At 50.2% G+C, this 27570-nt stretch overlaps 2 protein-coding genes across 2 annotated transcripts; one reads left to right on the top strand and one right to left on the bottom strand.

Annotated features, from left to right (window-relative positions):
• The first annotated feature begins 1557 nt into the window (after positions 1 to 1557).
• On the top strand, positions 1558 to 19175 carry xpot (exportin, tRNA (nuclear export receptor for tRNAs)). Its single transcript, XM_072377223.1, has 25 exons — positions 1558 to 1706; positions 3535 to 3688; positions 3834 to 3916; positions 3994 to 4050; positions 4141 to 4210; positions 5315 to 5533; positions 5613 to 5797; positions 5871 to 6039; positions 9569 to 9805; positions 9881 to 9919; positions 9995 to 10057; positions 10128 to 10252; positions 11574 to 11718; positions 11796 to 11915; positions 11997 to 12091; positions 12165 to 12234; positions 12305 to 12543; positions 13434 to 13719; positions 13797 to 13986; positions 14059 to 14175; positions 14248 to 14363; positions 14446 to 14493; positions 14580 to 14651; positions 17199 to 17255; positions 17333 to 19175. Exons 2-25 carry the CDS (start codon positions 3602 to 3604, stop codon positions 17357 to 17359), a joined length of 2916 nt encoding a protein of 971 aa, XP_072233324.1. The 5' UTR covers positions 1558 to 1706; positions 3535 to 3601; the 3' UTR covers positions 17360 to 19175.
• Positions 19176 to 20584: 1409 nt separating this feature from the next.
• rtcb (RNA 2',3'-cyclic phosphate and 5'-OH ligase) lies at positions 20585 to 27535 on the bottom strand. The gene is made up of 12 exons (XM_072377484.1): positions 27189 to 27535; positions 25834 to 25912; positions 25690 to 25757; positions 25516 to 25615; positions 25272 to 25428; positions 25026 to 25182; positions 24782 to 24941; positions 24411 to 24586; positions 22131 to 22319; positions 21174 to 21284; positions 20977 to 21096; positions 20585 to 20877 (listed from the first exon to the last, which is right to left on the bottom strand). The coding sequence occupies exons 1-12, from the start codon at positions 27279 to 27281 to the stop codon at positions 20770 to 20772; spliced, it is 1518 nt and encodes a 505-aa protein (XP_072233585.1). The 5' UTR covers positions 27282 to 27535; the 3' UTR covers positions 20585 to 20769.
• Positions 27536 to 27570: the final 35 nt, after the last annotated feature.

Raw genomic sequence — 27570 nt, forward strand, 5'->3', positions numbered from 1 at the left:
GGAAGAATGGTAGTGAAGAAGGAAGGCAGAGAGGCAGAAAGGAAATGAAGAAGGAAGGAAGGAAGGAAGTAAAGGAAGGGAGGAAGGAAGAATGGTAGTGAAGAAGGAAGGCAAAAAGGCAGAAAGGAAATGAAGAAGGAAGGAAGGAAGGAAGGAAGGAAGGAAGTAAAGGAAGGGAGGAAGGAAGGATGGTAGTGAAGAAGGAAAGCAGAGAGGCAGAAAGGAAATGAAGAAGGAAGGAAGGAAGGAAGTAAAGGAAGGGAGGAAGGAAGAATGGTAGTGAAGAAGGAAGGCAGAGAGGCAGAAAGGAAATGAAGAAGGAAGGAAGGAAGGAAGGAAGTAAAGGAAGGGAGGAAGGAAGGATGGTAGTGAAGAAGGAAAGCAGAGAAGCAGAAAGGAAAGGAAGGAAGGAAGGAAGGTAGTGAAGAAGGGAAAAAAGATGGAGGTGAAGAAGGAAGTAAAGGAAGGGAGGAAGGAAGGATGGTAGTGAAGAAGGAAAGCAGAGAAGCAGAAAGGAAAGGAAGGAAGGAAGGAAGGTAGTGAAGAAGGAAAAAAAGATGGAGGTGAAGAAGGAAGTAAAGGAAGGGAGGAAGGAAGGATGGTAGTGAAGAAGGAAGGCAGAGAGGCAGAAAGGAAATGAAGAAGGAAGGAAGGAAGGAAGTGAAGGAAGGGAGGAAGGAAGGATGGCAGTGAAGAAGGAAGGCAGAGAAGCAGAAAGGAAATGAAGAAGGAAGGAAGGAAGGAAGGAAGGAAGGAAGGATGGTAGTGAAGAAGGAAGGAGGAAGGAAGGAAGGAAAAATGGTAGTGAAGAAGGAAGGCAGAGAGGTAGAAAGGAAATGAAGAAGGAAGGAAGGAAGGAAGGGAGTGAAGGAAGTGAATAAGGAAGGAAGGATGGTAGTGAAGAAGGAAGGCAGAGAGGCAGAAAGGAAATGAAGAAGGAAGGAAGGAAGGAAGTAAAGGAAGGGAGGAAGGAAGGATGGTAGTGAAGAAGGAAGGAAGGAGGAAGGAAATGAAGAAGGAAGGAAGGATGGTAGTGAAGAAGGAAGGAGGAAGGAAGGAAGGAAAAATGGTAGTGAAGAAGGAAGGCAGAGAGGTAGAAAGGAAATGAAGAAGGAAGGAAGGAAGGATGGTAGTGAAGAAGGAAGGAAGGAAGGAAGGATGGTAGTGAAGATGGAAAGCAGAGAAGCAGAAAGGAAAGGAAGGAAGGTAGTGAAGAAGGAAAAAAAGATGGAGGTGAAGAAGGAAGTAAAGGAAGGGAGGAAGGAAGGATGGTAGTGAAGAAGGAAGTAAAGGAAGGGAGGAAGGAAGGATGGTAGTGAAGAAGGAAGTAAAGGAAGGGAGGAAGGAAGGATGGTTGTGAAGAAGGAAGTAAAGGAAGGGAGGAAGGAAGGATGGTTGTGAAGAAGGAAGGCAGAGAGGCAGAAAGGAAATAAAGAAGGAAGGCAGACAGGGAGGATAATAAATGAGCAGAAATAAAAAGGTAGCAGAGTCTGATAAAAATCGGAGGGCTTGTTCTGGTTGAACGCGGCTGAATCTCTTCCCGGGCCGCGGACCTTCTTCCTGGGCTCGTGACCCGGATGCTAACCCGGCGCGGACACGCTGCACCGCCGTATCCACTGTGAGTCCAACCGACATGCGACCGCTTTCTGGAGGCTCCGCGATGAGCTGACGGAGACGGACACCAGCAGAGTTGGGCTTTCACTAAGGTGAGCGGCTCGGCTTTGTGCCCCGGAGCTGTGGGCTAACGTGAAAAAACGGTCGGCGCGCGCGGAGTTAGTTTGTCATCGCGATCATTTCACAGCGTTGATGTGATTGAGGAGACGTGGGCAGGTATGCGGCACCGGGCCGAGATAAACCGGGATAAAAACATCTTAAATTGGCTCGTACGCGTCAGGGCCGCTGTTATCGGGATGTTCCCGGTGAAATTTGCGGGTTTTATCGCGTTTTCTCCGCCGGGATCCGCTCATCCGGCAGCGGCTAGTCGGCTAACGCTAGCTTAGGTTAGCCGCAGGCAGCTAGTAGGTGTCAGGATGTAGTATTGAGCACGTAGCGTTAACTTTCTGAGGAGTGGCCCGGCTGATGTTGGATTTCCCCACAAAAGGGGACTTCAGCTTCACCGACTGGCCGCTTAAATGACCCGCAGCGGCCCGGCACCGACCCACGGTGCGGTGTGGGACCGGCACGCCGTGTGTGCATGTGTTGGCTCCGTGTTGCATCATGTCGCTGTCAGAGCAGGAAAACACGTCCGAGGCGAGCACTAGCTGTCAGGGTCGTGTTTGTGCTGTGAACTGGAAACTGCGTGTCAGACCACATTGTCACGAGCACGCTCCACGAGGCCATCGGTCAGCCACGCACAGTATTTACCTGTCAACACACAAAAATCCGCGATCACGTGTTGTGTTTCCTACAGGAGCTGCTTCCCGGTCAAAGTTTAGCATTTTTAATGTCGTTATTTGTCTAAAACAGAAGTCCAGATGTGCCAACAGCTGGGATGAGAGCTTATAAGTAAATAAGTGTTCGTCAATAAGTCAATAAAAAGGGACAAAATGATGTTTAAAAGTCCCGACCCAGCCCTCGTTTCTTTCCTGTAATCTTTCAACTGGTCCTGATCAATAATTCTCCAGCTTTCTGAAGGTCTTTCAGAGTCCTTAAAACATTTGAGGAAACTGGACAAGTGGAGGACAAAAGAAGAAGTGTCAGGCCTAAAAAACTATCTCCAGCAGATGAACAGGATCTGAAAGTGATGTCCTTAAGAAAGAGGAAAAAATCCAGCTGTGACCTGACAGGACCTGAGAGATGCATCTGGACCTTCAGCTGATCCATCTACTGTTGGCCCAAGCCTCATCAGAAATGGGCTCCATGGAAGGGTGGCTGTCAAGAAGCCGTTCTTAAGGAAGGGAAACAGGGAGAAAAGGCTGAGCTGTGCCAAATGACACAAGAAGTGGACTGAAAATCAGTGGCAACAGGTCTTATGGAGGGATGAATCCTCCCCAGAGCCCGGACCTCAACATTATTGAAGCAGTGTGGGATCATCTGACAGAGAACGGAACAAAAGGCAGCCCACATCCAAAGAAGAGCTTTGGGATGTCCTTCAAGAAGCCTGGAGAACTATTCCTGAAGACTCCTTAAAGAAATGACAGAAAGCTGGTCTCAGAGGGTTCAGGCTGTGTTGGAGAATAAAGGAGCTCAGACCAGATATTCACTTTAAAGCTGCTGAGAACTGAGAAAAAACTCTGTTTCTGCCTCAGATTCTGGGTTTATGTTCAGGTTTGATCATGTTTCAGTGAATCTCTGCAGCTGCTTCCTGTTTTAATATAAAATGTAGCAGAAATGAAGCTGATCGGGACTTTTAAACCGTATGAAATGGAGTTTACCCTCCTCACATGTACTGGTTTAGGTTTACCTGTCCACAGTTACCCGATGAGGAGCTGTCGGTCCCTTCTTTAGGACCTGAAATGGTGGTTGGAGTAAAGTGTGGGAGCTCTCTGAGCTGCTGTGTCAGGGTTTGACGTCAGCTTTGTTCCCTCTGAGCAGATGAGAGAGATCTGCCTGGCTGCAGCAGAGAGGAGTGAAGCAGCCTGGGAGGAAAGCTAACCCACGAATGGCCTGCCAGTCTGTCGCCGCAGTCATGGACGAGCAGGCCCTGCTGGGGCTCAACCCGAACGCCGACGCCCGCTACAGGCAGAGGGTGAGACGCCCGTTTTCTGTCTGCTACAGAAAAGACACGAGGCCCTTTTTCACAGGGCCACACATGCTTTTCTAAGCTTAGCTTGTAGCATTCGTCAGATTTAAGGCTGGGAGAAGACAGCATGAAGTAATGTGTGTGTGTGCAGGCGATGGCTTACTTTGAGCAGCTGAAGGAGTCCCAGGATGCCTGGGAGGTGTGTGCCGAGGCCCTCGCCAAAGGAATTTACAAGTGAGTAAATGAAATGACCTGCCTGTGTGAGCCGAGGCCCCCTGCTGTGCTTTACTGTGCTCTGTTCTGTTCACCAGTGATGACCACGTGAAGTTCTTCTGCTTCCAAGTGCTGGAGCATCAGATCAAGTTCAGGTGAGGAGGAGGAGGAGGAGGAGGAGGGGGGGGGGGGGGGGGGTTGTGTGGCGGGGCGGCTCTCACCTGTGCTCACCTGTTGTGTTGCAGACACGCCGGTCTGACTGCGGTCCAGCAGCAGCTCATCAGAGAGACCCTGATGAAGTGGCTGCAGTGTCAGGTGGGTCAGCGTTTCTCTTTAGGTGTGACCTCAGCGGGGCGGGGCGGGGCGACTTTCTTCTTCTTCTCCACTCTGTGACCTGCTGGCTTTCTTCTTCTTCTTCTCCTCCTCCTACACTCTGTGACCTGCAGGCTTTCTTCTTCTTCTTCTCCTCCTACACTCTGTGACCTGCCGGCTTTCTTCTTCTTCTTCTTCTCCTCCTACACTCTGTGACCTGCTGGCTTTCTTCTTCTTCTCCTCCTCCTACACTCTGTGACCTGCCGGCTTTCTTCTTCTTCTTCTTCTCCTCCTACACTCTGTGACCTGCTGGCTTTCTTCTTCTTCTTCTTCTCCTCCTACACTCTGTGACCTGCAGGCTTTCTTCTTCTTCTTCTTCTCCTCCTACACTCTGTGACCTGCAGGCTTTCTTCTTCTTCTTCTTCTCCACTCTGTGACCTGCCGGCTTTCTTCTTCTTCTTCTCCTCCTACACTCTGTGACCTGCCGGCTTTCTTCTTCTTCTCCTACACTCTGTGACCTGCCGGCTTTCTTCTTCTTCTCCTCCACTCTGACCTGCCGGCTTTCTTCTTCTTCTTCTTCTCCTACACTCTGTGACCTGCCGGCTTTCTTCTTCTTCTCCTACACTCTGTGACCTGCCGGCTTTCTTCTTCTCCTCCTACACTCTGTGACCTGCCGGCTTTCTTCTTCTCCTCCTACACTCTGTGACCTGCTGGCTTTCTTCTTCTTCTTCTCCTCCTACACTCTGTGACCTGCAGGCTTTCTTCTTCTTCTTCTCCTCCTACACTCTGTGACCTGCCAGCTTTCTTCTTCTTCTCCTACACTCTGTGACCTGCCGGCTTTCTTCTTCTTCTTCTTCTCCTACACTCTGTGACCTGCCGGCTTTCTTCTTCTCCTTCTTCTTCTCCTACACTCTGTGACCTGCCGGCTTTCTTCTTCTTCTCCTCCTACACTCTGTGACCTGCTGGCTTTCTTCTTCTTCTTCTCCTCCTACACTCTGTGACCTGCCGGCTTTCTTCTTCTTCTCCTACACTCTGTGACCTGCCGGCTTTCTTCTTCTTCTCCTCCACTCTGACCTGCCGGCTTTCTTCCCCTCTTGTCGTCTGCAGCTGATGAACACGCAGCCGGAGAAGCCGTTCATCAGGAACAAGGCGGCCCAGGTGTTCGCCCTCACCTTCGTCATGGAGTACCTGACGCTGTGGCCCAAGTTCTTCTTCGACATCCTGTCCCTGGTGGGCCTGAACCCCCATGGCGTGGACATCTACCTGAGGACGCTGATGGCCATCGACGCCGAGGTGGTGGACCGAGACATCCTGCACACGCACGAGGTAAGGCGGCGAGGAAAAGGAGAAGAACCGGAGCCACTTCAGTCCAAAGTCTGACTCTAAAGCTGAATCCGTCTCTCAGGAGACTCGCAGGAACACGTTGATCAAAGACAGCATGCGGGAGCAGTGCATCCCCAGCCTGGTGGAGTCCTGGTTCCAGATCCTGCAGACGTACCAGCAGTCCCACCCGGAGCTCACCTGCCAGTGTCTGGAGGTGGTCGGCGCCTACGTGTCGTGGATCGACCTGAACCTGATCGCCAACGACCGGTCAGTGAGCCGACCTGGCAGGTCCTGGGTGACTGATGTTCAGCAGAGTCCACATGTGTGTTGTGTGTTTCAGGTTTGTGAACCTGCTGCTGGGTCAGATGTCCATGGAGGAGCTCAGAGAGGAGGCCTGCGACTGCCTGTTCGAAATAGTCAACAAAGGAATGGACCCTGTGGATAAAACCAAGCTGGTGGAGTCTCTGTGCCAAGTGCTGCAGTCTGCAGGCTTCTTCAACGTGGAGCAGGTGAGCGTCTCACTGAGTCCTTAAAGGGGAACGCCGGTGTTTTTAAACCTTATTTCTGGCATGAAATACGTTCATCTGCTCACTGAGAACAGTTTGGAGAAAGTCGGCGTCCTTCGGAAGATATTTAGATAACTGGAGATCCATATAACGGAGTGAACGGGGCTTAGAGGATGCAGCCTCTAAATAAGGCATTATCTGTCTTTATTTCACCAATACTTTAAGAAGAATGAATGAACGAACGTGTGCTATAGCTCTGTTAGCTCATAGCTGCTGTTAGCTCATAGCTCTGTTAGCTCATAGCTGCTGTTAGCTCATAGCTGCCGTTAGCTCATAGCTCTGTTAGCTCATAGCTCTGTTAGCTCATAGCTCTGTTAGCTCATAGCTGCCGTTAGCTCATAGCTCTGTTAGCTCATAGCTGCTGTTATGTGGCTACTTGCAGCTATAGGGGAGCTAACGGAGGGATTTCTACACAGGCACTCTGCTGGGACCACTTCATCCACAAAATCTGATAAATATCCTGCCATGTTGCACAAAACTATCAGCAGCAAACTGTGTGTGAAGTTAGCCGACTGTCACAGAGCGCGGAGTGAATAAACTGTGCTGCAGGGGGGCGTGTGGATGAAGTGGTCCCAGTAGAGTGCCTGTGTAGAAATCCCTCCGTTAGCTCTCCTGTAGCTGCAAGTAGCCACATAACAGCAGCTATGAGCTAACAGAGCTATGAGCTAACAGCAGCTATGAGCTAACAGAGCTATAGCACACGTTCATTCATTCATTCTTCTTAAAGTATTGGTGAAATAAAGACAGATAATGCCTTATTTAGAGGCTGCATTGGACTTTTTCAGTTTGTAGAGGATTATATGTAGCATGTCTGCACCAATATCAGCTCAAACATGGTCATAGGAGACAGTTTACTTTACTTTTCCACAGAAGATAAAACCTGTTAGTTAGTTAGTTAAGAAATAGGACAGATATTGTAACAACTATATTGTATAACTTCTATTACTAATATTGTCAGAAGTCGCACATAACTAATGTTATGACTTCAGAAATTAATAACACGTCCCTCATTGTACTGGCACTACGAAATCCTTTCACCCAAATCTTTTGGTCCTGCTGTTGAGACTCATGCTCGTGAATCTGCTGTTTCTCCATGAAAGAACAGAATAATATGAGGGGAGAGGTGCACAAATTCCTATTTGTCAAATACAAATGTTGGCTAAATGCGAAGGTTTCGACTGGAAAGCTAGTAGCTAGTTAGCCTGTTTGCTACTTCTTGATTTATCAAGCTTCCTGGCACACTGTTGGTTTTTCCTATGAAACACGCCCCCCTGCAGCACAGTTTATTCACTCCGTGCTCTGAGACAGTCGGCTAACTTCACACAGAGTTTGCTGCTGATAGTTTTGTGTAACATGGCAGGATATTTATCAGATTTTGACAACGTGAACGAAGACTTTGAGTAAGATGGACGTTCTTACCGGAGTGAATAAACTGTGCTGCAGCAGTGCTGTTTGGTCATCATTTCGGTTCCAGATCTTTTTTCCATATAGACACCTTTCAAACACAAAGAAACCCATCTTCCTTTAAGTGTATCACTTTTGTAAGGAAAAGTTCAGGCTCCCCATAAGATTTCAGACAACTTTATAAGTCACATCTTGTTTTTTGTCTTGTTCTGTCACCATAGAAACCAAAAGGTTAAACCTTTACAAACAATCAGCTCATTTAAACAACTGATGCTCATGAAGCAGGAGAGACTGTCAGGAGGCTGCTTCCTCAGGTTTAACAGTAAATGGTCGCTGGCTGGAAGAGTAGAGGGCAAGTTGAGGTCTGGGAGACCTAGAAAACTTTCAGAGAAAACTGCTTGAAGGATTGTTAGAAAAACAAATCGCACGTTTGTTTGTCTGGGAAACCCCCCCCCCCCCCCCCCCAAGAATCCTGATTAGACTGGAGCTTTAAGCTGTGTTGTTATGATTTAAATTATATTAATAAAGTTATTAAATTAACGTCTAAACAAGCCTGATGCAAGCTGGAAGCTGACATGTAAAATGAAGATTGAAAAAGCAGGAAATTGTGGAAGAAAACATCATGAAACAAAGGGAAGTGCTACTTCAATATAAAAAGTAATTTAAATAAAGAGAGACACTAACCTCGAGTGTTAATGTCTTATTTCCTTAGAAAAAGAAAGAAAAGACCTCGCTTACTACACCAAACGAACCTACTACCGTACTAACAAAACCAACATAAGACCTACAGTAGGACCCACAAAGCTGGGATGTGAAGGATTTATGTGAGGGATTTCTACACAGGCACTCTACTGGGACCACTTCATCCACACGCCCCCCTGCAGCACAGTTTATTCACTCAGTGCTCTGTGACAGTCGGCTAACTTCACACAGAGTTTGCTGCTGATAGTTTTGTGCAACATGGCAGGATATTTATCAGATTTTGTGGATGAAGTGGTCCCAGTAGAGTGCCTGTGTAGAAATCCCTCCGTTAGCTCTCCTATAGCTGCAAGTAGCCACATAACAGCAGCTATGAGCTAACAGAGCTATGAGCTAACAGCAGCTATGAGCTAACAGATTAAAGCTCCTATGAGGGAAAACTTTGTTGGGTCCTGATGATGATGACTGCTGTCAGTTAACATGCAACACCACAACAAATATAAGCCAAATACATCGAGTTTATCATCCAAAATGTCCAGACTTAAAAGGGAACTCCGGTATTTTTAAACCTAGACCTTATTTCGGAAGATATTAGATTCCTCAAGATCCATATAACGGAGTGAACTAGACGATGCAGCCTCTAAATAAGGCATTATCTGTCTTTATTTCACCAATACTTTAAGAAGAATGAATGAATGAATGAACGTGTGCTATAGCTCTGTTAGCTCATAGCTCTGTTAGCTCATAGCTGCTGTTATGTGGCTACTTGCAGCTATAGGAGAGCTAACGGAGGGATTTCTACACAGGCACTCTACTGGGACCACTTCATCCACACGCCCCCCTGCAGCACAGCTTATTCACTCCGTGCTCTGTGACAGTCGGCTAACTTCACACAGAGTTTGCTGCTGATAGTTTTGTGCAACATGGCAGGATATTTATCAGATTTTGTGGATGAAGTGGTCCCAGTAGAGTGCCTGTGTAGAAATCCCTCCGTTAGCTCTCCTATAGCTGCAAGTAGCCACATAACAGCAGCTATGAGCTAACAGCAGCTATGAGCTAACAGCAGCTATGAGCTAACAGAGCTATGAGCTAACAGAGCTATAGCACACGTTCGTTCATTCATTCTTCTTAAAGTATTGGTGAAATAAAGACAGATAATGCCACTTAAAAAGGTTTAAAAACACCGGAGTTCCCCTTTAAGGTAAGGCAGGTAACATCCAGAGTGGACCTGCTGGAGTCCAAGGTGTCAGACTCCTGATCCATGTTAGGATCAGGATATTTGAACTGGGTCTGTTCGCTCTGAGGGAAAAGAGCAGCTGAACCAAAGCAAACCTTCTTCTTCTTCTTCTTCTCCTCCTCTTCCTGCCAGGAGGAGGACGTGGACTTCCTGGCCAAGTTCTCCCGTCTGGTGAACGGAATGGGTCAGAGTCTGGTGCTGAGCTGGACCAAGCTGGCCAAGTCCGGCAACATGAAGGAGACGGCGGAGTCGCTGCAGGCGGTGGAGGCCAAGGTGCCGCTGCTGCTGCAGCTGCTGGTGCACGAGGACGACGACATCTCCGCCAACATCGTGGGCTTCTGCTACGAGTATCTGCACGTGCTCAAACAGGTGGGTGGCCAGATGGCGAGCGTGTGGCGTGTTTGAGGCCGTTTGAGTTAAAGCAGGTGTCCTTTCCTTTGACAGCTCCCTCAGCTGACCGACCAGCAGAAGGCGAACATCGAGGTGAGTCCGCCACGCCGCCACAGGGTCCGGTTTGGAGGTGGAAACGCCGTTAAATTCCTGTTTTTCTCCCCGCAGGCCATCATGCTCGCTGTCATGAAGAAGCTGACGTACGACGACGAGTACAACTTTGAAAACGAGGTGAGTTTCCGTTGGGTGCGCCGAGCGCGGGTCAGAACCGGCGCTGACGCTGTGTCCGTCTGTCCGTCAGGGCGAGGACGAGGCCATGTTCGTGGAGTACAGGAAGCAGATGAAGATGCTGTTGGACCGACTGGCTCAGGTCTCTCCTGAGCTGCTGCTGGAGGCCGTCCGCCGGGTCTTCACCAACACCATGCAGTAAGAGCCCTAAGGGTCCTAAGGGTCCTAAGGGTCCTAAGAGCCCTAAGGGCCCTAAGGGTCCTGTTGGAGCCGATTCTGTGCACAGATTAACACCAGCATAGTTTGGGTTCTTTCAAAGATGTTTTTGGGCTTTAGTGGCCTTTTATTTACCAGAGGAGCCACTCAGACCCCACAGTCCTTAAGTTCCCTCAGGCCCCACGGTCCCTCAGGCCCCACGGTCCCTCTGGCCCCACAGTCCCTCTGGCCCCACAGTCCCTCTGGCCCCACAGTCCCTCTGGCCCCACAGTCCCTCAGGCCCCACAGTCAGTCCCTCTGGCCCCACAGTCAGTCCCTCTGGCCCCACAGTCAGTCCCTCAGGCCCCACAGTCAGTCCCTCAGGCCCCACAGTCAGTCCCTCAGGCCCCACAGTCAGTCCCTCTGGCCCCACAGTCAGTCCCTCTGGCCCCACAGTCAGTCCCTCAGGCCCCACAGTCAGTCCCTCAGGCCCCACAGTCAGTCCCTCTGGCCCCACAGTCAGTCCCTCTGGCCCCACAGTCAGTCCCTCTGGCCCCACAGTCAGTCCCTCTGGCCCCACAGTCAGTCCCTCTGGCCCCACAGTCAGTCCCTCTGGCCCCACAGTCAGTCCCTCTGGCCCCACAGTCCCTCTGGCCCCACAGTCAGTCCCTCAGGCCCCACAGTCAGTCCCTCAGGCCCCACAGTCAGTCCCTCTGGCCCCACAGTCAGTCCCTCTGGCCCCACAGTCCCTCTGGCCCCACAGTCAGTCCCTCAGGCCCCACAGTCAGTCCCTCTGGCCCCACAGTCAGTCCCTCTGGCCCCACAGTCCCTCTGGCCCCACAGTCAGTCCCTCAGGCCCCACAGTCAGTCCCTCAGGCCCCACAGTCCCTCTGGCCCCACAGTCCCTCAGGCCCCACAGTCAGTCCCTCAGGCTGTAATTACTGTCTCCATTAATGTGGCCCTTCAGTCCTTCTTCTACCCTTTGTTTACAAACAAGTGTTAAAAGTTAACAGTAGAACAAATATTAGTTCACAGTAGAAAGGCTCCTGGTGTTTTTAGTGATGTTCAGCAGTTTGTATTCTAGCCTCAGAGTTTCCTTCAGGCCTTTTGGACCTAAATTGTATTCATTATGGTCTGAAAAAGTCTTAAATTTGACTTTCTGACCCTGTAACCGACCCCTTTGCACTTATATGTACCCTGAAGTAGAATCTGGAAGGGATTTGTGGGAACTTCCTGCTGCCCGCCAGCTTTTTCGGCGGTTGGTGTCCTCGCCGCCGCCGTCAGGTTTGATGCTGATGAGGTCACAGTGACTGTTTGTCCTCAGGAACTGGCAGACGGCGCCCTTCATGGAGGTGGAGGTGGCCATCAGGCTGCTGTACATGCTGGGCGAGGCTCTGCCGGCGTCTCACGGCGCTCATTTCTCCGGAGACACGGCGAAGACGAGCGCCCTGCAGGACATGATGCGGACGGTGAGTCCCGTGACTCGCTGCCTCCTGTCGCGCTCTGAGGCGCCGTGCGCTGATGCTGTTTCTGCTTTCGCCCTCAGCTGGTGTCCTGCGGCGTCAGCGGCTACCAGCACAGCTCGGTCGCGCTGGAGTTCTTCGAAACCGTGGTGCGGTACGATAAGTTCTTCATCGTGGAGCCGCAGCACGTTCCCAACGTCCTGGTGAGTCGGCCGAAGGACGGAAAGTCCCCGCGTTGGTGTGCGTTTGAGCTCTGTTTCTGATGCGCTCCTGTCTGCTGTCAGATGGCGTTCCTGGACCAAAGGGGGCTGAGACACAGCAGCCCGAAGGTCCGCAGCAGAGTGGCGTACCTGTTCTCCAGGTTCATCAAGACCCTGCAGTGAGTGCCGCCGCCGCCGCACGCCACGCCGCACGCCGCGGTGTTTCACGTGTTCTCTGCTCTCTGTTCACAGCAAACACATGACCGCCTTCATCGAGGACATCCTGACCCGGATCCAGGACCTGCTGGAGCTGGCTCCGCCCGTAAGTACCTGTCCTCGCCATTTCCTCTGCCGGGCGCTCGCTTCTCCACGCCAACCTTCTCCCTGTGCAGGAAAACGGCTTCCTGGCGCTGCTGACCAGCGACGACCAGCTCTTCATGTTCGAGGCGGCCGGCGTGCTGATCGTGAACGGCGAGAGTCCGGTGGAGCGGAAGCAGGCGCTGATGAGGAGTCTGCTGGCGCCGCTCATGGACGCCTTCCGCCTGCTGCTCGCCAAACTGCTGCAGGAGACGGAGGAGGAGCGCCAGGTCTCCCTCGCCGACTGTCTGAGCCACGCCGTCGGCTTCGCCAGGTGAGGCCCGGTGTGTGGTGAACAGAACCTGAACACGAGCCGGTTTTATGAATCTGATGTTCTGGTCTGGCTGGAAGAAACGGGTCAGTGAGGCCGGGTTTAAACGGGTTTAAACGGTTACTGGAGTTTGGTTCTGATTGAGTCCAGGAAGGGCCGAGTTTGGTCCGCTTGGTTCTGCTGGACCGGGGGTGAAATGACCCCCGTGGTTTGCTCCAGCTCTGATTCTGGAGAACCGAAACGGTTCCAAACAGCAGCAGCAGAACCTGGGCCCTCATTGGGTTCTTGGAATTTGATGTTCTGATGGACGTCAGCTTCGGGTCTGAAGTGGACCCGCTGTAAAAAAAAAAAAGCGGGTCAGTGAGGCCGGGTTTTTAAGTTTACACGGTTACCAGAGTTTGGTTCTGATTGAGTCCAGGAAGGGCCGAGTTTGGTCCGCTTGGTTCTGCTGGACCGGGGGTGAAATGACCCCCGTGGTTTGCTCCAGCTCTGATTCTGGAGAACCGAAACGGTTCCAAACAGCAGCAGCAGAACCTGGGCCCTCATTGGGTTCTTGGAATTTGATGTTCTGATGGACGTCAGCTTCGGGTCTGAAGTGGACCCGCTGTAAAAAAAAAAAAGCGGGTCAGTGAGGCCGGGTTTTTAAGTTTACACGGTTACCAGAGTTTGGTTCTGATTGAGTCCAGGAAGGGCCGAGTTTGGTCCGCTTGGTTCTGCTGGACCGGAGGTGGAATGACCCCCGTGATTTGCTTCAGCTCCGACTCTGGAGAACCGAACCAGGTTGGGTTTCCCAACATGTTCTGAGGGGAAACCCGTCCGGCTCTGGTGGCGATCGGTGGTCTAGTTGTGGGTGTTGTGCTGACCTCTGACCTCTGACCCCGTCTCCTCGGCAGCCGGACCAGCAAGGCGTTCAGCAACAAGCAGACGGTGAAGCAGTGCGGCTGCACCGAGGTGTACCGGGACTGCCTGCACGCCTTCCTGCCGGCGCTGAGCTGCCCCGTCCAGCGGGGGGCGCTGCGCAGCTCGGTGCGCTCCTTCCTGCACCGGATGATCATCTGCCTGGAGGAGGAGGTGCTGCCCTTCATCCCCGCCGCCTCCGAGCACATGCTGAAGGACTGCGAGGCCAAGGACCTGCAGGAGTTCATCCCGCTCATCAGCCAGATCACCGCCAAGTTCAAGGTAAGCAGCGCGGCCCGCCGGAGGCCGGCGAGCGCCGCGCCACGACTAACACGCCTCTCCTCCTGTCGCCGTGGCAGCGCCACGTGTCGCCCTTCCTGCAGCAGGTCTTCATGCCGCTGGTGCTCGCCATCTTCGAGGTGCTGGCGAGGCCGGCGGAGGAAAACGACCAGACGGCGGCGCTGGAGAAGCAGATGCTGCGGAGGAGCTACTTCAGCTTCATCCAGGCCATCGCAGGAAGTGGAATGAACGAGGTGATGGCCAATCAGGGTGAGCGGCGAGGAGGGTTGCGTCGCCACATTGCTTTAGCGGGGCGCGGTAATGACTCGGCTCTGCTTTCAGGCGCGGAGAACATCGAGCGCGTGCTGTTCACCATCATCCAGGGCGCCGTGGACTTCCCCGACCCCATCGCTCAGAAAACCTGCTTCATCATCCTGTCCAAGCTGGTGGAGCTGTGGGGTGAGTCTGAGACCCGTTTGCACCGCCTTCAGCTCTGTGTGCTTCTGCTCACGCTCTGGTCCCCCCCCGCAGGAGGTAAAGACGGCCTGGTGGGCTTCCCCGACTTCGTCTACAAGCACATCGTGCCGGCGTGCTTCCTGGCGCCCCTCAAACCCACCTTTGACCTCTCGGATGCTCAGACGGTGCTGGTGAGTCCCTGCTCCAGGGTTCCTTGGGTTCCTGGACCCTGTTTCCCGCCTGTTCTCAGTCCGGCTCGTCTTTGTTTTGCAGACGCTGTCGGAGTGCGCGCTCACGCTGAAAATGATCCATCTCAAACGGGTAAAAGCTGCTGCTTCTTCATGGCTCTTTGCTCAGTTTGCTCAGTTGTTGCAGGGGTTAATGTGTGTGTGGTTCCTTCCCTTCAGGGGCTGGAGTTCATCCACTTCCTCCAGCAGGAGTACCTGCCCTCACTGCAGGTGTCCCCTGAGATCGCACAGGTAACACCAACACCTACAGCTGCTCCAACACCTGCTCCTGCTCTAGCACCTATTATAACAGCTGCTCCTGCACCTACACCTGAAACAGCTCAGCTGCTCCAACACCTGCACCTGCTCTAGCACCTATTATAACAGCTGCTCCTGCACCTGCAGCTGTTCCAACAGCTGCTCCTGCACCTGCAGCTGTTCCAGCAGCTGCTCCTGCAGCTGCACCTGCAGCTGTTCCAACAGCTGCTCCTGCACCTGCAGCTGTTCCAGCAGCTGCTCCTGCAGCTGCACCTGCAGCTGTTCCAACAGCTGCTCCTGCACCTGCAGCTGTTCCAACAGCTGCTCCTGCACCTGCAGCTGTTCCAGCAGCTGCACCTGCTCCAGCAGCTGCTCCTGCACCTGCACCTGCAGCTGTTCCAACAGCTGCTCCTGCACCTGCAGCTGTTCCAGCAGCTGCTCCTGCACCTGCTCTAGCACCTATTCCAACAGCTGCACCTGCACCTGCAGCTGTTCCTGCACCTGCTCCTGCAGCTGTTCCAACAGCTGCTCCTGCTCCTGCACCTGCAGCTGTTCCAACTCCTGCTCCTGCACCTGCAGCTGTTCCAACAGCTGCTCCTGCACCTGCAGCTGCTCCAACACCTGCACCTGCTCTAGCACCTATTATAACAGCTGCTCCTGCACCTGCAGCTGTTCCAACAGCTGCTCCTGCACCTGCAGCTGTTCCAGCAGCTGCTCCTGCAGCTGCACCTGCAGCTGTTCCAACAGCTGCTCCTGCACCTGCAGCTGTTCCAGCAGCTGCTCCTGCAGCTGCACCTGCAGCTGTTCCAACAGCTGCTCCTGCACCTGCAGCTGTTCCAACAGCTGCTCCTGCACCTGCAGCTGTTCCAGCAGCTGCACCTGCTCCAGCAGCTGCTCCTGCACCTGCACCTGCAGCTGTTCCAGCAGCTGCTCCTGCACCTGCACCTGCTCCAACAGCTGCTCCTGCACCTGCAGCTGTTCCAGCAGCTGCTCCTGCACCTGCTCTAGCACCTATTCCAACAGCTGCACCTGCACCTGCAGCTGTTCCTGCACCTGCTCCTGCAGCTGTTCCAACAGCTGCTCCTGCTCCTGCACCTGCAGCTGTTCCAACTCCTGCTCCTGCACCTGCAGCTGTTCCAACAGCTGCTCCTGCACCTGCAGCTGTTCCAGCAGCTGCTCCTGCACCTGCAGCTGTTCCAACAGCTGCTCCTGCACCTGCAGCTGTTCCAGCAGCTGCTCCTGCACCTGCAGCTGTTCCAACAGCTGCTCCTGCACCTGCAGCTGTTCCAGCAGCTGCTCCTGCACCTGCAGCTGTTCCAACAGCTGCTCCTGCACCTGCAGCTGTTCCAGCAGCTGCTCCTGCACCTGCAGCTGTTCCAACAGCTGCTCCTGCACCTGCAGCTGTTCCAGCAGCTGCTCCTGCACCTGCAGCTGTTCCTGCAGCTGTTCCAACAGCTGCTCCTGCACCTGCAGCTGTTCCTGCAGCTGTTCCAACAGCTGCTCCTGCACCTGCAGCTGTTCCAGCAGCTGCTCCTGCACCTGCAGCTGTTCCAACAGCTGCTCCTGCACCTGCAGCTGTTCCAGCAGCTGCTCCTGCACCTGCAGCTGTTCCTGCAGCTGTTCCAGCAGCTGCTCCTGCACCTGCAGCTGTTCCAACAGCTGCTCCTGCACCTGCAGCTGTTCCAGCAGCTGCTCCTGCACCTGCAGCTGTTCCAACAGCTGCTCCTGCACCTGCAGCTGTTCCAGCAGCTGCTCCTGCACCTGCAGCTGTTCCAACAGCTGCTCCTGCACCTGCAGCTGTTCCAGCAGCTGCTCCTGCACCTGCAGCTGTTCCTGCAGCTGTTCCAACAGCTGCTCCTGCACCTGCAGCTGTTCCAGCAGCTGCTCCTGCACCTGCAGCTGTTCCAACAGCTGCTCCTGCACCTGCAGCTGTTCCAGCAGCTGCTCCTGCACCTGCAGCTGTTCCAACAGCTGCTCCTGCACCTGCAGCTGTTCCAGCAGCTGCTCCTGCACCTGCAGCTGCTCCAACAGCTGCTCCTGCTCCTGCAGCTGTTCCAGCAGCTGCTCCTGCACCTGCAGCTGTTCCAGCAGCTGCTCCTGCACCTGCAGCTGTTCCAGCAGCTGCTCCTGCACCTGCAGCTGTTCCAACAGCTGCTCCTGCAGCTGTTCCAACAGCTGCTCCAGCAGCTGCTCCTGCACCTGCAGCTGTTCCAGCAGCTGTTCCTGCACCTGCTCCTGCAGCTGTTCCAACAGCTGCTCCTGCACCTGCAGCTGTTCCAACAGCTGCTCCTGCACCTGCAGCTGTTCCAACAGCTGCTCCTGCACCTGCTCCTGCTCCTGCAGCTGTTCCAACAGCTGCTCCTGCAGCTGTTCCAACAGCTGCTCCAGCAGCTGCTCCTGCACCTGCAGCTGTTCCAACAGCTGCTCCTGCACCTGCAGCTGTTCCAGCAGCTGCTCCTGCAGTATTTCTTCTCCAACATGGTGATCACAGCTGGATTTGAGCAGTAATGTCGGTTTCTTTGGCGTTTCTTTGTCCAACAGGAGCTGTGTCAGGTGCTCCAGCAGCCGGACGTCAAAGTCCTGAAGAACTACATTAAGGTAGGCGTGTTTCTCCTCCCCTCAGTGGGTCGCTGTGGTTGAGCTCGCCGCTAAACGATGATTCCTTCCTTCTGCAGGCGTTCTTTCAGAGAGCAAAACTTTAGGAAACCAAACTGGAAGTTCACCGGGACTGAACGGACTCACAGGAAGTGGTCGCCTCTCATCAAAAAAGGAACTTAGCATAGCGCTGCTTTTGCACTGGAGGACTAAACGTGTTACAAAGGTTGGGAGAACGGACCGAAGCTCGGAGAGCTGCCGACACGATGAACCGATGAGCTGTCCGAGAGGAGGAGGCCGACAGGCTCTGACGCCGTGAAGCGGCGAAGAAAGGGCTTAAAGAAGAGCGCTCAGGATCCCGGGAAACACCAAGCACCTGAACTCCTCTCGGTCAGGATTCACCAGACCCTCACATTAGAAACCACAGTTCAACACAGGCTAGATTGGACTTCATTTTTGTGCTGTTTGCTGCCACAGAATGAGCAGAAAAAGGGCTGAACGGGGGTTTTACTTCAACATGTGTCAGAGATTTGATTTTTCTTTGAACAAACGGCTGATTTAAAGGTTGGAGTGAAGCGTTTGAGCCCCTCCTCAGTTTAACGGCTACAGAATGACCTCAACTTTTATATTTGCCACCCGATCGGATGCAGAGACGCGGCGTCGGCTGAGAGTTCACGATAAAGTATTTTTGTGTCACTAATATCGTTGAGTTGTTTGAATTTCAGATAGAAGTGGAGGAACAAAGTGTAAATAAGAGAATAAGTTGTTAAAAGTGTAAATACGGTTGAGTTTTTTGGGTTTTTTTAAGTATTCACTCCCACCTGGGAACCGGGTATGGAAGCCCATTCGTGCCCAGAAAAAAAAAAGACGGATAAAGTTGTAAATCAAACCTCAAATTTGAGCGATTTTTGCTTTAACATCTTAACTATTTGTGGCTTAAAGTGTTGAGTTAGACTGAACTAGTATTACTAATATTACTGTTAAAGTTAATCTGTTTTCAGGTCATGAACGTGACGCGTTTAATTTCCATATTTCAGTCGGAATCGGACTTTTAAACCTTAATCATGACTTTAAGTTCAGAAAAAAGTATTTAACGGGATCATTTTTACGTTGCCATGTGTGACTTTGGGTGTTTTCGTTCATTATTTAGTTTAATTTCCTGTTTCTGTGAATAAATTATCAGTTATTTGCCTTTTTTTTTTTTTTTCTTTCAACGTAGAATTTTCTTTGGAGACAGAAAACTTAACATTTTTACAGCATTAGTTCATTTCAACAACATATTTAATCTTTTTCAATGATGCTTCTTTTTGTAATTTTGACCTAAATGTTTGACTTTGTTACATCTTTTTTCTTAAAACCACCGTTTCAAATGAAGATTTGAGCTGAAGTACAAGTCAATTTTTTGGCTTTAATGATAAATCTGACGATTAGATGAATTAAAGTTCTTTTCCTTGGCATCGATGGGCTTCCGTAGTGAATCGTTCTGCACGGCTCGAGTGAAAACATTAATTACAATAAGTTTGTTTGAATTTTATATTGAAGATCCACGAAATGATTTATGCAACGCTCGAAGCGCTGAATACTGTGAAAAAAAGCTGCCAAACAGTTAAAACAATCAGTGAAGGCAGCAAACTGTAACACGGACTCGTTAAAAACACGGATTTAACTGTGCAAACGCCTCTGTTCGGCTACAACTCTGCATATTGTGACGCCCGCTCTGTTTTTCCCACTTACCGGAGAAATGTTCGCTATTTAAAGCAGTCGATGTTTTCCTTGTGATTTGGTTAATTTGCCCTGAGTTTCTACTTTAAATTTAAGATGTTGCCTTTGGAAAAGCTCCGGTGAAAGTGCCTGAATGTGTTGCTTTCAATTCAAAGTCGTCTTACAGGTATATAGTATGAATAAAGCCTAGTTTAAAGCAGACTTTGGTGTGATTCTACCTGTTTTCTATTGTTTGATAAATCCTCTGTGATGGTGAGAAGACTTTAAATTATTTGAGTTTTTATTTAAAGAAAAACTGCTCAATTATAGTTTGTTAGAAACGTTTTCTGTGTGAATTTAAGGAGATATTCAGACATGATCTGCAACTTTAAAGCTGAGGCTGTATAACACGTGATCATCGTGGTGGTGAAGCAGCTGAGAACCGAACCGCTTCTTCTTATCGAGGATTTTATTACGTTTCATTAGCCGGAGAAGCTGCTCTCCCTTCAACTCCATTCATTTGGCTCGTGTGTTACGGTAAAAAACATTTAAACGACTGGACAAGAAGCACTTTGTGGATAAAAAGACTTCACTTAAAACTAAAATGTAAGCTAGGGGCCACTGCTAATGTTAGCCAGGTGCTGTGTAAAGCTAAGTATTGCTAATTCTAGCATGACGCAGAGCATTCTCAAAAGCTAAAAACAAAGATGGTGGTTTGATATCGCAAACTCAATTTGTTGAGAAGAATAATTAAACTGACTCATTTAACTGTTCAGTTAATATAATTCTGTTTATGCTAATTCGTGCTAGCTCAGATCCATGACTCAGCATTGTCTTAGCTAAAGCTATTAAAGAGATTAAATGGATGACTCACAGTCGTACCAGTCTTCTTCTTCCTTTTCTACTTTAGCACAACTTGAAAATGTTGTTCTAAATGGCATAACTTGGGGCTGGATTAGAAAGTTTCCTCAGTGGTTCCACTCTGAGCTAAGCTACGTTTAGCCTAGCTTAGCTGAAATAAAGGGAAACTGCTAGCGAGAGTAGTCTAAAAACTTTTGACATTCCACAAGTTTGTTAGCTCTTTCTGAGTTTATATAATTCTCTGTTAACATATAGCGTACAAATTCATGTCAGCTGCCACTAAAACAACAGTGTTGGTGCTAATTAGCTTAGCACAGAAAATGTTTGCTGACAAAAGTGAAAATTTCCAGCTTTGACGCATAGGCGGACATGTTCTGTGTAGCTAACTAATGCTTTTGCCTGTTTTTCAGGAGACTTTTGGTGTTTTACGTTGTCTTTCAGGATGGAAATAAATTTATATTCTTTCCTCTGATGAGTGTTCAGCTGTCAACTCAAAACCTCTCAGGTTTTCAGGTGAATAATAATAAATCTGTGACCAGAACCGTTTCTTCAGCAAACCAGAACTTCTCTCTGTATTTTCAGACTAATAAAATAATAAAAACATGGAGCCTCTCATTAGTTTTGACACAGTCTGGACTTAAATCAGCTGAAACTCAAATCTCAGACTGTATTCCATGGTGGTGACGACAGGAAGTGATGCGCAGCTACACACCTCAGCGTGTATAGTGGGATTGAAAATTAAGCTTCAGGCATTTTTAGTTTTTTTTAATTTGTAACAAATAAACTTTGTGTTCAGAAAGCAGATTTTCAGCCTCGTTTTCTTCAACATAAATTCACTTTTCACTCTTCAAAAAACAAGAAAAAAAAACAGTTTTCTGCTTCTCTGATCAGTCTGTGGGTTGCATTGTCCTTCTTCTAGTGTAAATAGTGTCTTTAATAACGGTGTCATGCAGCTTCAGCCTTTAATCACGGCGATCGGCCTCAGTTTGATCGCCTTTTTGCTGATTCCGGCGTCGTGACACGTGTTGACGACGTCCGTCACGTTTTTGTACGACTCCGGAGCCTGAAAGGAAGCAGAAACGTCAGACGAGGTTTGATCCGAGTCAGAGATGCTTTCACACACAAAGAAGAGGATAAACTGATGGTGGAACATGTTCCTCACCTCCTCCATGACCAGTTTGGGTGAAGCCACTCGGATGGCGATGCCCATGTCGGCCAGCTTGTCCAGGACGTCCTGGAAGTCCAGATTCCTGCGGGACTTTGCTCGGGACAGAGCGCGACCCTGAAAGAACGAACAATAAATAGTTTCATTAAGTCAGTAAAACATCCAGAGTCCAAAGTGTTCGATCGGATTCGTACCGCTCCGTGACAAGTGGTGCCGAAGGTCTCCGTCATTCCTTGTTCTGTCCCTGTGAGGACGTAACTGCAGGTTCCCATCGTCCCTCCAATCAGCACCGGCTGACCTGTGAGCTGGAAACCACAAAAACGTCTCAGAACAGCTTCAGATCTCCTGTCTTTAAAGGGGAAATACGGTACTTTTAAACCTGGGCCTTATTTCTGGCATGAAATACGTTCATCTACTCACCGAGAACAGTTTGGTGAAAGGCATTATCTGTCTTTATTTCACCAATACCAATTACTGTTACCAAGAAAGAATGAATGAATGAACGTGTGCTATAGCTCTGTTAGCTCATAGCTGCCGTTATGTGGCTATTTGCAGCTAAAGGAGAGCTAACGGAGGGATTTCTACACATTCACTCCGGTAAGAACGTCCATCTTACTCAAAGTCATCGTTCACGTTGTCAAAATCTGATAAATATCCTGCCATGTTGCACAAAGCTAACTTCACAGCAGCAAACTCTGTGTGAAGTTAGCCGACTGTCACAGAGCACGGAGTGAATAAGCTGTGCTGCAGGGGGGCGTGTGGATGAAGTGGTCCCAGTAGAGTGCCTGTGTAGAAATCCCTCCGTTAGCTCTCCTATAGCTGCAAGTAGCCACATAACAGCAGCTATGAGCTAACAGAGCTATGAGCTAACAGCAGCTATGAGCTAACAGAGCTATGAGCTAACAGAGCTATAGCACACGTTCATTCATTCATTCTTCTTAAAGTATTGGTGAAATAAAGACAGATAATGCCTTATTTAGAGGCTCTAAGCCCCGTTCACTCCGTTATATGGATCTCCAGTTATCTAAATATCTTCCAAAGGACGCCGACTTTCACCAAACTGTTCTCAGTGAGTAGATGAACGTAATTCATGCCAGAAATAAGGTTTAAAAATACCGGAGTTCACCTTTAAGTTGGGTCTAAAGACGTACCTGGTAGTCTACAGGGATCAGGGGGTGGTGTGGCGGGAACGCTCGGGTGGATCCTTTGCGGTGAACCAGCAGCGTCTTCTGCTTCCCGTCCACCATGTGCTCTTCCACTTTGGCGATGTTGTGAGAAACGTCGTAGATGACGTGCATGTCGAGGTCATCCGGCGTGGTGCCGAAGACTTTGGAGAAGGCCTGAAAGGTGAGATTAAGACCGTAATTATGCATTCACTGGTTCCTCTAATTCATGTCATTGGCCTTGATGGTATTTTTCCACTCGTTTGGACTTCAGTTGCTACGATTTGATTCATTAGTATCAGCAGAACTCAGCAAGCCCGAGTGGACTCCTTAGAACCAATCCGACTCAGCTCATTGGGTCTTCCTTTGGTCCCTAAGAACTTGTTAGACCTTCAGCGACTCGGCTCTTTGGGTCTTCCTTTGGTCCCTAAGAACTTGGTAGACCTTCAGCGACTCGGCTCATTGGGTCTTCCTTTGGTCCCTAAGAACTTGTTAGACCTTCAGCGACTCGGCTCTTTGGGTCTTCCTTTGGTCCCTAAGAACTTGTTAGACCTTCAGCGACTCGGCTCATTGGGTCTTCCTTTGGTCCCTAAGAACTTGTTAGACTTTCAGCTACTCGGCTCATTGGGTCTTCCTTTGGTCCCTAAGAACTTGTTAGACCTTCAGCGACTCGGCTCTTTGGGTCTTCCTTTGGTCCCTAAGAACTTGTTAGACCTTCAGCGACTCGGCTCTTTGGGTCTTCCTTTGGTCCCTAAGAACTTGTTAGACCTTCAGCGGCTCGGCTCATTGGGTCTTCCTTTGGTCCCTAAGAACTTGTTAGACCTTCAGCGACTCTGCTCTTTGGGTCTTCCTTTGGTCCCTAAGAACTTGTTAGACCTTCAGCGACTCGGCTCTTTGGGTTTTCCTTTGGTCCCTAAGAACTTGTTAGACCTTCAGCGACTCGGCTCATTGGGTCTTCCTTTGGTCCCTAAGAACTTGTTAGACCTTCAGCGACTCGGCTCTTTGGGTCTTCCTTTGGTCCCTAAGAACTTGTTAGACCTTCAGCGACTCGGCTCATTGGGTCTTCCTTTGGTCCCTTAGAACTTGTTAGACCTTCAGCGACTCGGCTCATTGGGTCTTCCTTTGGTCCCTAAGAACTTGTTAGACCTTCAGCGACTCGGCTCATTGGGTCTTCCTTTGGTCCCTAAGAACTTGTTAGACCTTCAGCGACTCGGCTCATTGGGTCTTCCTTTGGTCCCTAAGAACTTGTTAGACCTTCAGCGACTCGGCTCTTTGGGTCTTCCTTTGGTCCCTAAGAACTTGTTAGACCTTCAGCGACTCGGCTCTTTGGGTCTTCCTTTGGTCCCTAAGAACTTGTTAGACCTTCAGCGACTCGGCTCTTTGGGTCTTCCTTTGGTCCCTAAGAACTTGTTAGACCTTCAGCGACTCGGCTCATTGGGTCTTCCTTTGGTCCCTAAGAACTTGTTAGACCTTCAGCGACTCGGCTCTTTGGGTCTTCCTTTGGTCCCTAAGAACTTGTTAGACCTTCAGCGACTCGGCTCATTGGGTCTTCCTTTGGTCCCTAAGAACTTGTTAGACCTTCAGCGGCTCGGCTCATTGGGTCTTCCTTTGGTCCCTAAGAACTTGTTAGACCTTCAGCGACTCGGCTCATTGGGTCTTCCTTTGGTTCCTAAGACCTTGTTAGACCTTCAGCGGCTCGGCTCATTGGGTCTTCCTTTGGTCCCTAAGAACTTGTTAGACCTTCAGTGACTCAGCTCATTGGGTACATGTTCGGTTTCAGTTCAGGTGCAGAGACTGAACTGTTGGACTTGATAGACTTTTATCAACTGGACTTGCTGGGAACCGACCCGTTCGGACTTGCACTGTTTGATGTTAACTTCCTCGTTAGGTATTACTCAGGCTGAACCAACTCCATTGTGAAGACTCCTAAACTTGTGACTGACCTGCATAGACTAGACCCGTTGAGTTTTATTTGGTGTCAGCTCAACTTATTGACTCAACCTGTCAGAACTTTATTAGTTCCTAGAACTTATATCATCTCAGTACCCTTTAATTAACTCGAGTTCCTTGGAACCGACCCGTTCAGACTCCCATTTCAGCCGTAAACAAACCCCGAGTCTTTAATCTCCTCCTAAGAACTCGACTGACTTGTTCGACCTCATTGGTTCAGAACGGACCCAAAAGGACTCGCATTCTTCAGTCCTGAACTTGTACTGGGGGGTTAATCTCTAAAAGTCCTCGTGGGACCGATGCTGGAGCTGAGCTCACCTGTCTGGTGAGGAAGGTCATGGAGGAGCGGTTGACCCAGGCGTAGTTTCCTGCAGCCGCCATGCCCTTCAGGTAGTCCTGGCCCTCCTGGGAGGTGATGCGGGCGCAGGCCAGCTGGCGGTCGTTCACAGTGATCTTGTCGCGTTTCATCGCCTTCTCCATGGCAACCAGTGCATCTGTCAACAACGACAGTTGCTGTGTTTGATAACGTTTCTGCAGTGAAATAAACTGAATTTAACTGAACTGTTTGGTCTAATTTTAGTACTTTTAGAGCCGATTTATTTATCCTGCATCCAATCAAAACTTTATTCATCTGCTCTGAGGCACAAAACTGGAAGTTCAAGGATCCTTTCACTGCTGTGGAAGCCCACCTGTGGCCACCTGGTGTCCGAGGCCTCTGCTGCCGCTGTGGATCATCACGCACACCTGGCCCTTGTGGTCGATGCCCATCTTCTTGGCTGCGTAGTCGTTGTAGATCTCGTCCACAACCTGGATCTCGGCGTAATGGTTTCCTGCTCCCAGAGTTCCCAGCTTCAACCAACAGAGAAAAAAAACGGTTGTTTTGTCATTTCTCTCCGGGAGTCTTCACCTGCGGGGGCGGGGCCTCTTGGTTACCTGTGGCAGGCCTCTCTTCTTGGCCTTGGAGGACACCTTGTTGGGGTCGGCCTGCAGCATCCTGCCGTACTCCTCACAGTGCTCCTTATCCTCGGCCCAGGCGTAGCCCTCCCTCAGGGACCAGTCCACGCCCATCTCCAGAGCTTCCTCCAGGTCCCTGAGGCAGCACAGGTGAGACAGGTGAGACAGACAGGTGAAAGAGGTCGTTCACGTCACCTTTATTCAGTCACGGAGGATCGCGCTCACTTGGCTCCCATCGGGATGACGCCTTTGGACCCGACGCCGACTGGGATGTGGTCAAACAGCGACTGGGCCAGCTGCTCCTTCACCGGCTGGACGTCCCCCTCGTCCAGGTTCGTCCTCAGAAGACGGACGCCGCAGTTGATGTCGAAACCCACGCCGCCTGAAAGACACGGGCCGGTGACGCACTTATTCTAGTTTGTGACCAAACCCTGAGTGATAAAGACGACCCACGGTCAGTGTTTCGCACCTGGAGACACGACGGCGTCCGGGTTATTCATATCGAAGGCCGCCATGTTGCCAATGGCGAATCCGTACCCGGAGTGGACGTCTGGCAGGCCGATGGACCTCTGTGGACACGAGACACAGCGTGAGCCGACTGGCGTCACGCCGCCAACAGTTCTGATGAAACGTTTCCACTCACGTGAATGATCCCAGGCAGCGCCGCCACGTTCCCGATCTGCTTCATGGCCGGCAGGAAGCCGCCCACACCTGAGGAAGAGCACAGAGCAGGTGAATCAGGAGGGAGACGGCAGACACGATCTCAGTGGTAAAAGGCTCATCCCACCTCCTCCTCGACAAGCGTTACGGAGCTCCTCGAACATCAGCTTCTCCAGAGGATCGTTCACGTAGAAGATTCCTTCAACCTGACGGAGAAGTTCCAACATCAGACGCCATAAACTCGCCATAACATTCAATTAGGGTGATACAAACTGAGGAAAAAGCTAAAAACTAATCTATTTTCTGTTCCTTATTAACTGAAAAGTGCAGTTTAGTGCAGACAGGATGGAGCAGAGATCTGTTTCGTCATTCATTACCATCATGTGGAGGCGTCTCTCCAGCTGAACTCAAGATGTTTCCTGGTTTGTCTCATCAGCTTAATTTGATCTGTTAAAATACGCCGATTTTTACATTTTACAACACATTTATCGTCATGATAAAATCATGTTATGCTCCAGTTTGTGTTTAAAACAAAGTTCCTCAGAGAAAGACTGGAAGGGATCTGCATATTTCTGCCTCTACAGAGCAGAATATCATTAAAGCATTCAGGGAATCTGGAGGAGTTTCAGTGTAAAGGACGAGGGAGCAAGCCTATGCTGGACCCCGTGACCTCTGACCCCTCAGACGCTGCATCAAGAACCGTCATTCATCAGCAGCTGATAGAAGCACATGGACAAGGGATTACTGTGGAAACCTTTGTCAAGCACCACAATACAGAGTTCCATTCACAAGCTTTACTGTGCAGGAAAGAAGCCTGATGTTAACCTCGTCCACTTCTCTGGGCTCGGAGGCGTCTGGGATGGACCGTCACACGGTGGAAACGTGTGCTGTGGTCAGACCCATCAGTATTCCACATCTTTGCTGGAAGAAATGGAGCAAAGAGCAAAAGCAGCATCCAGCCTGCTGTCAGCAGCCAGTCCCTGCAGCCAGGCTCTGTGATGGTATGGGGTTGGATCAGGGGGCAAAGCTCATTTCCACTTCTGTGACGGCAGCATTAATGCAGAAAAGCTCACTGAGATTTTACAGCAACATATGCTGCCTTCAAGGCCACATCTTTTCCTGGGACGTCCCAGCATTGTTCATTTAAAATCGGATGTTTAATAACAGATTAAATTAAGCTGATGAGACACAACAGGAATATTGTCTGTAATAATGGATTTTTTTTACACAGACTAATTAAAACTAAAGAAACATTTGTCTACTGTTAAATTCCACCTGTAAAGAAATGTAATTCAGATTAACTAATTTGACATATTTGAGCTTTGTCAGCACATTTTAACCCGAATACAGTTTCTTTTAATTATAGTTTAATAATTTTAGTTTTGCTAACCAGGTAGAGACACCCTGGTCGGTTAAAACCCGTAAGAGGAGCCGGCATGCGCTAACCGAAGCTAACCAGCTAACTGGTTAGCAGCGCCTCACCTGCATGTTGGGGACGAAGCCCTTTTTAATCCTCCAGCAGTTGCTGCTGAGTTTGTCCAGAAACTGCAGCTCATCGTTATAGTTTCGGCTCATGGTTCCGATCCAAACGGGTGACAGCTTTCAGAGTTTAACGCTGCTGCTCAGCTGCTGTTCAGCTGCTCTTCAACGCCACGCAGCTGCACTCAGAGCGATACGGAAGCCCGCGAGGAGCCAAACGCGAGATTCAGTTCGGAATGACGCAGTAAAAAATTAAACGCACCGCGAGGATTTTCTGTTGAGCCGTTAAAGCCTCGAACTCAAATGACGTCAAACGCTCGTTTATTTACTTATCTACAACCATTTGTTTTTGCGAGCGTTAAACTAGTCGCTTGCCGTAATTGTA

Source organism: Leuresthes tenuis, unplaced genomic scaffold (genome assembly GCF_036924035.1).
Source record: "Leuresthes tenuis unplaced genomic scaffold, fLeuTen1.0.hap1 SCAF_23, whole genome shotgun sequence".
Classification (NCBI taxonomy): Eukaryota; Metazoa; Chordata; class Actinopteri; order Atheriniformes; family Atherinopsidae; genus Leuresthes; species Leuresthes tenuis.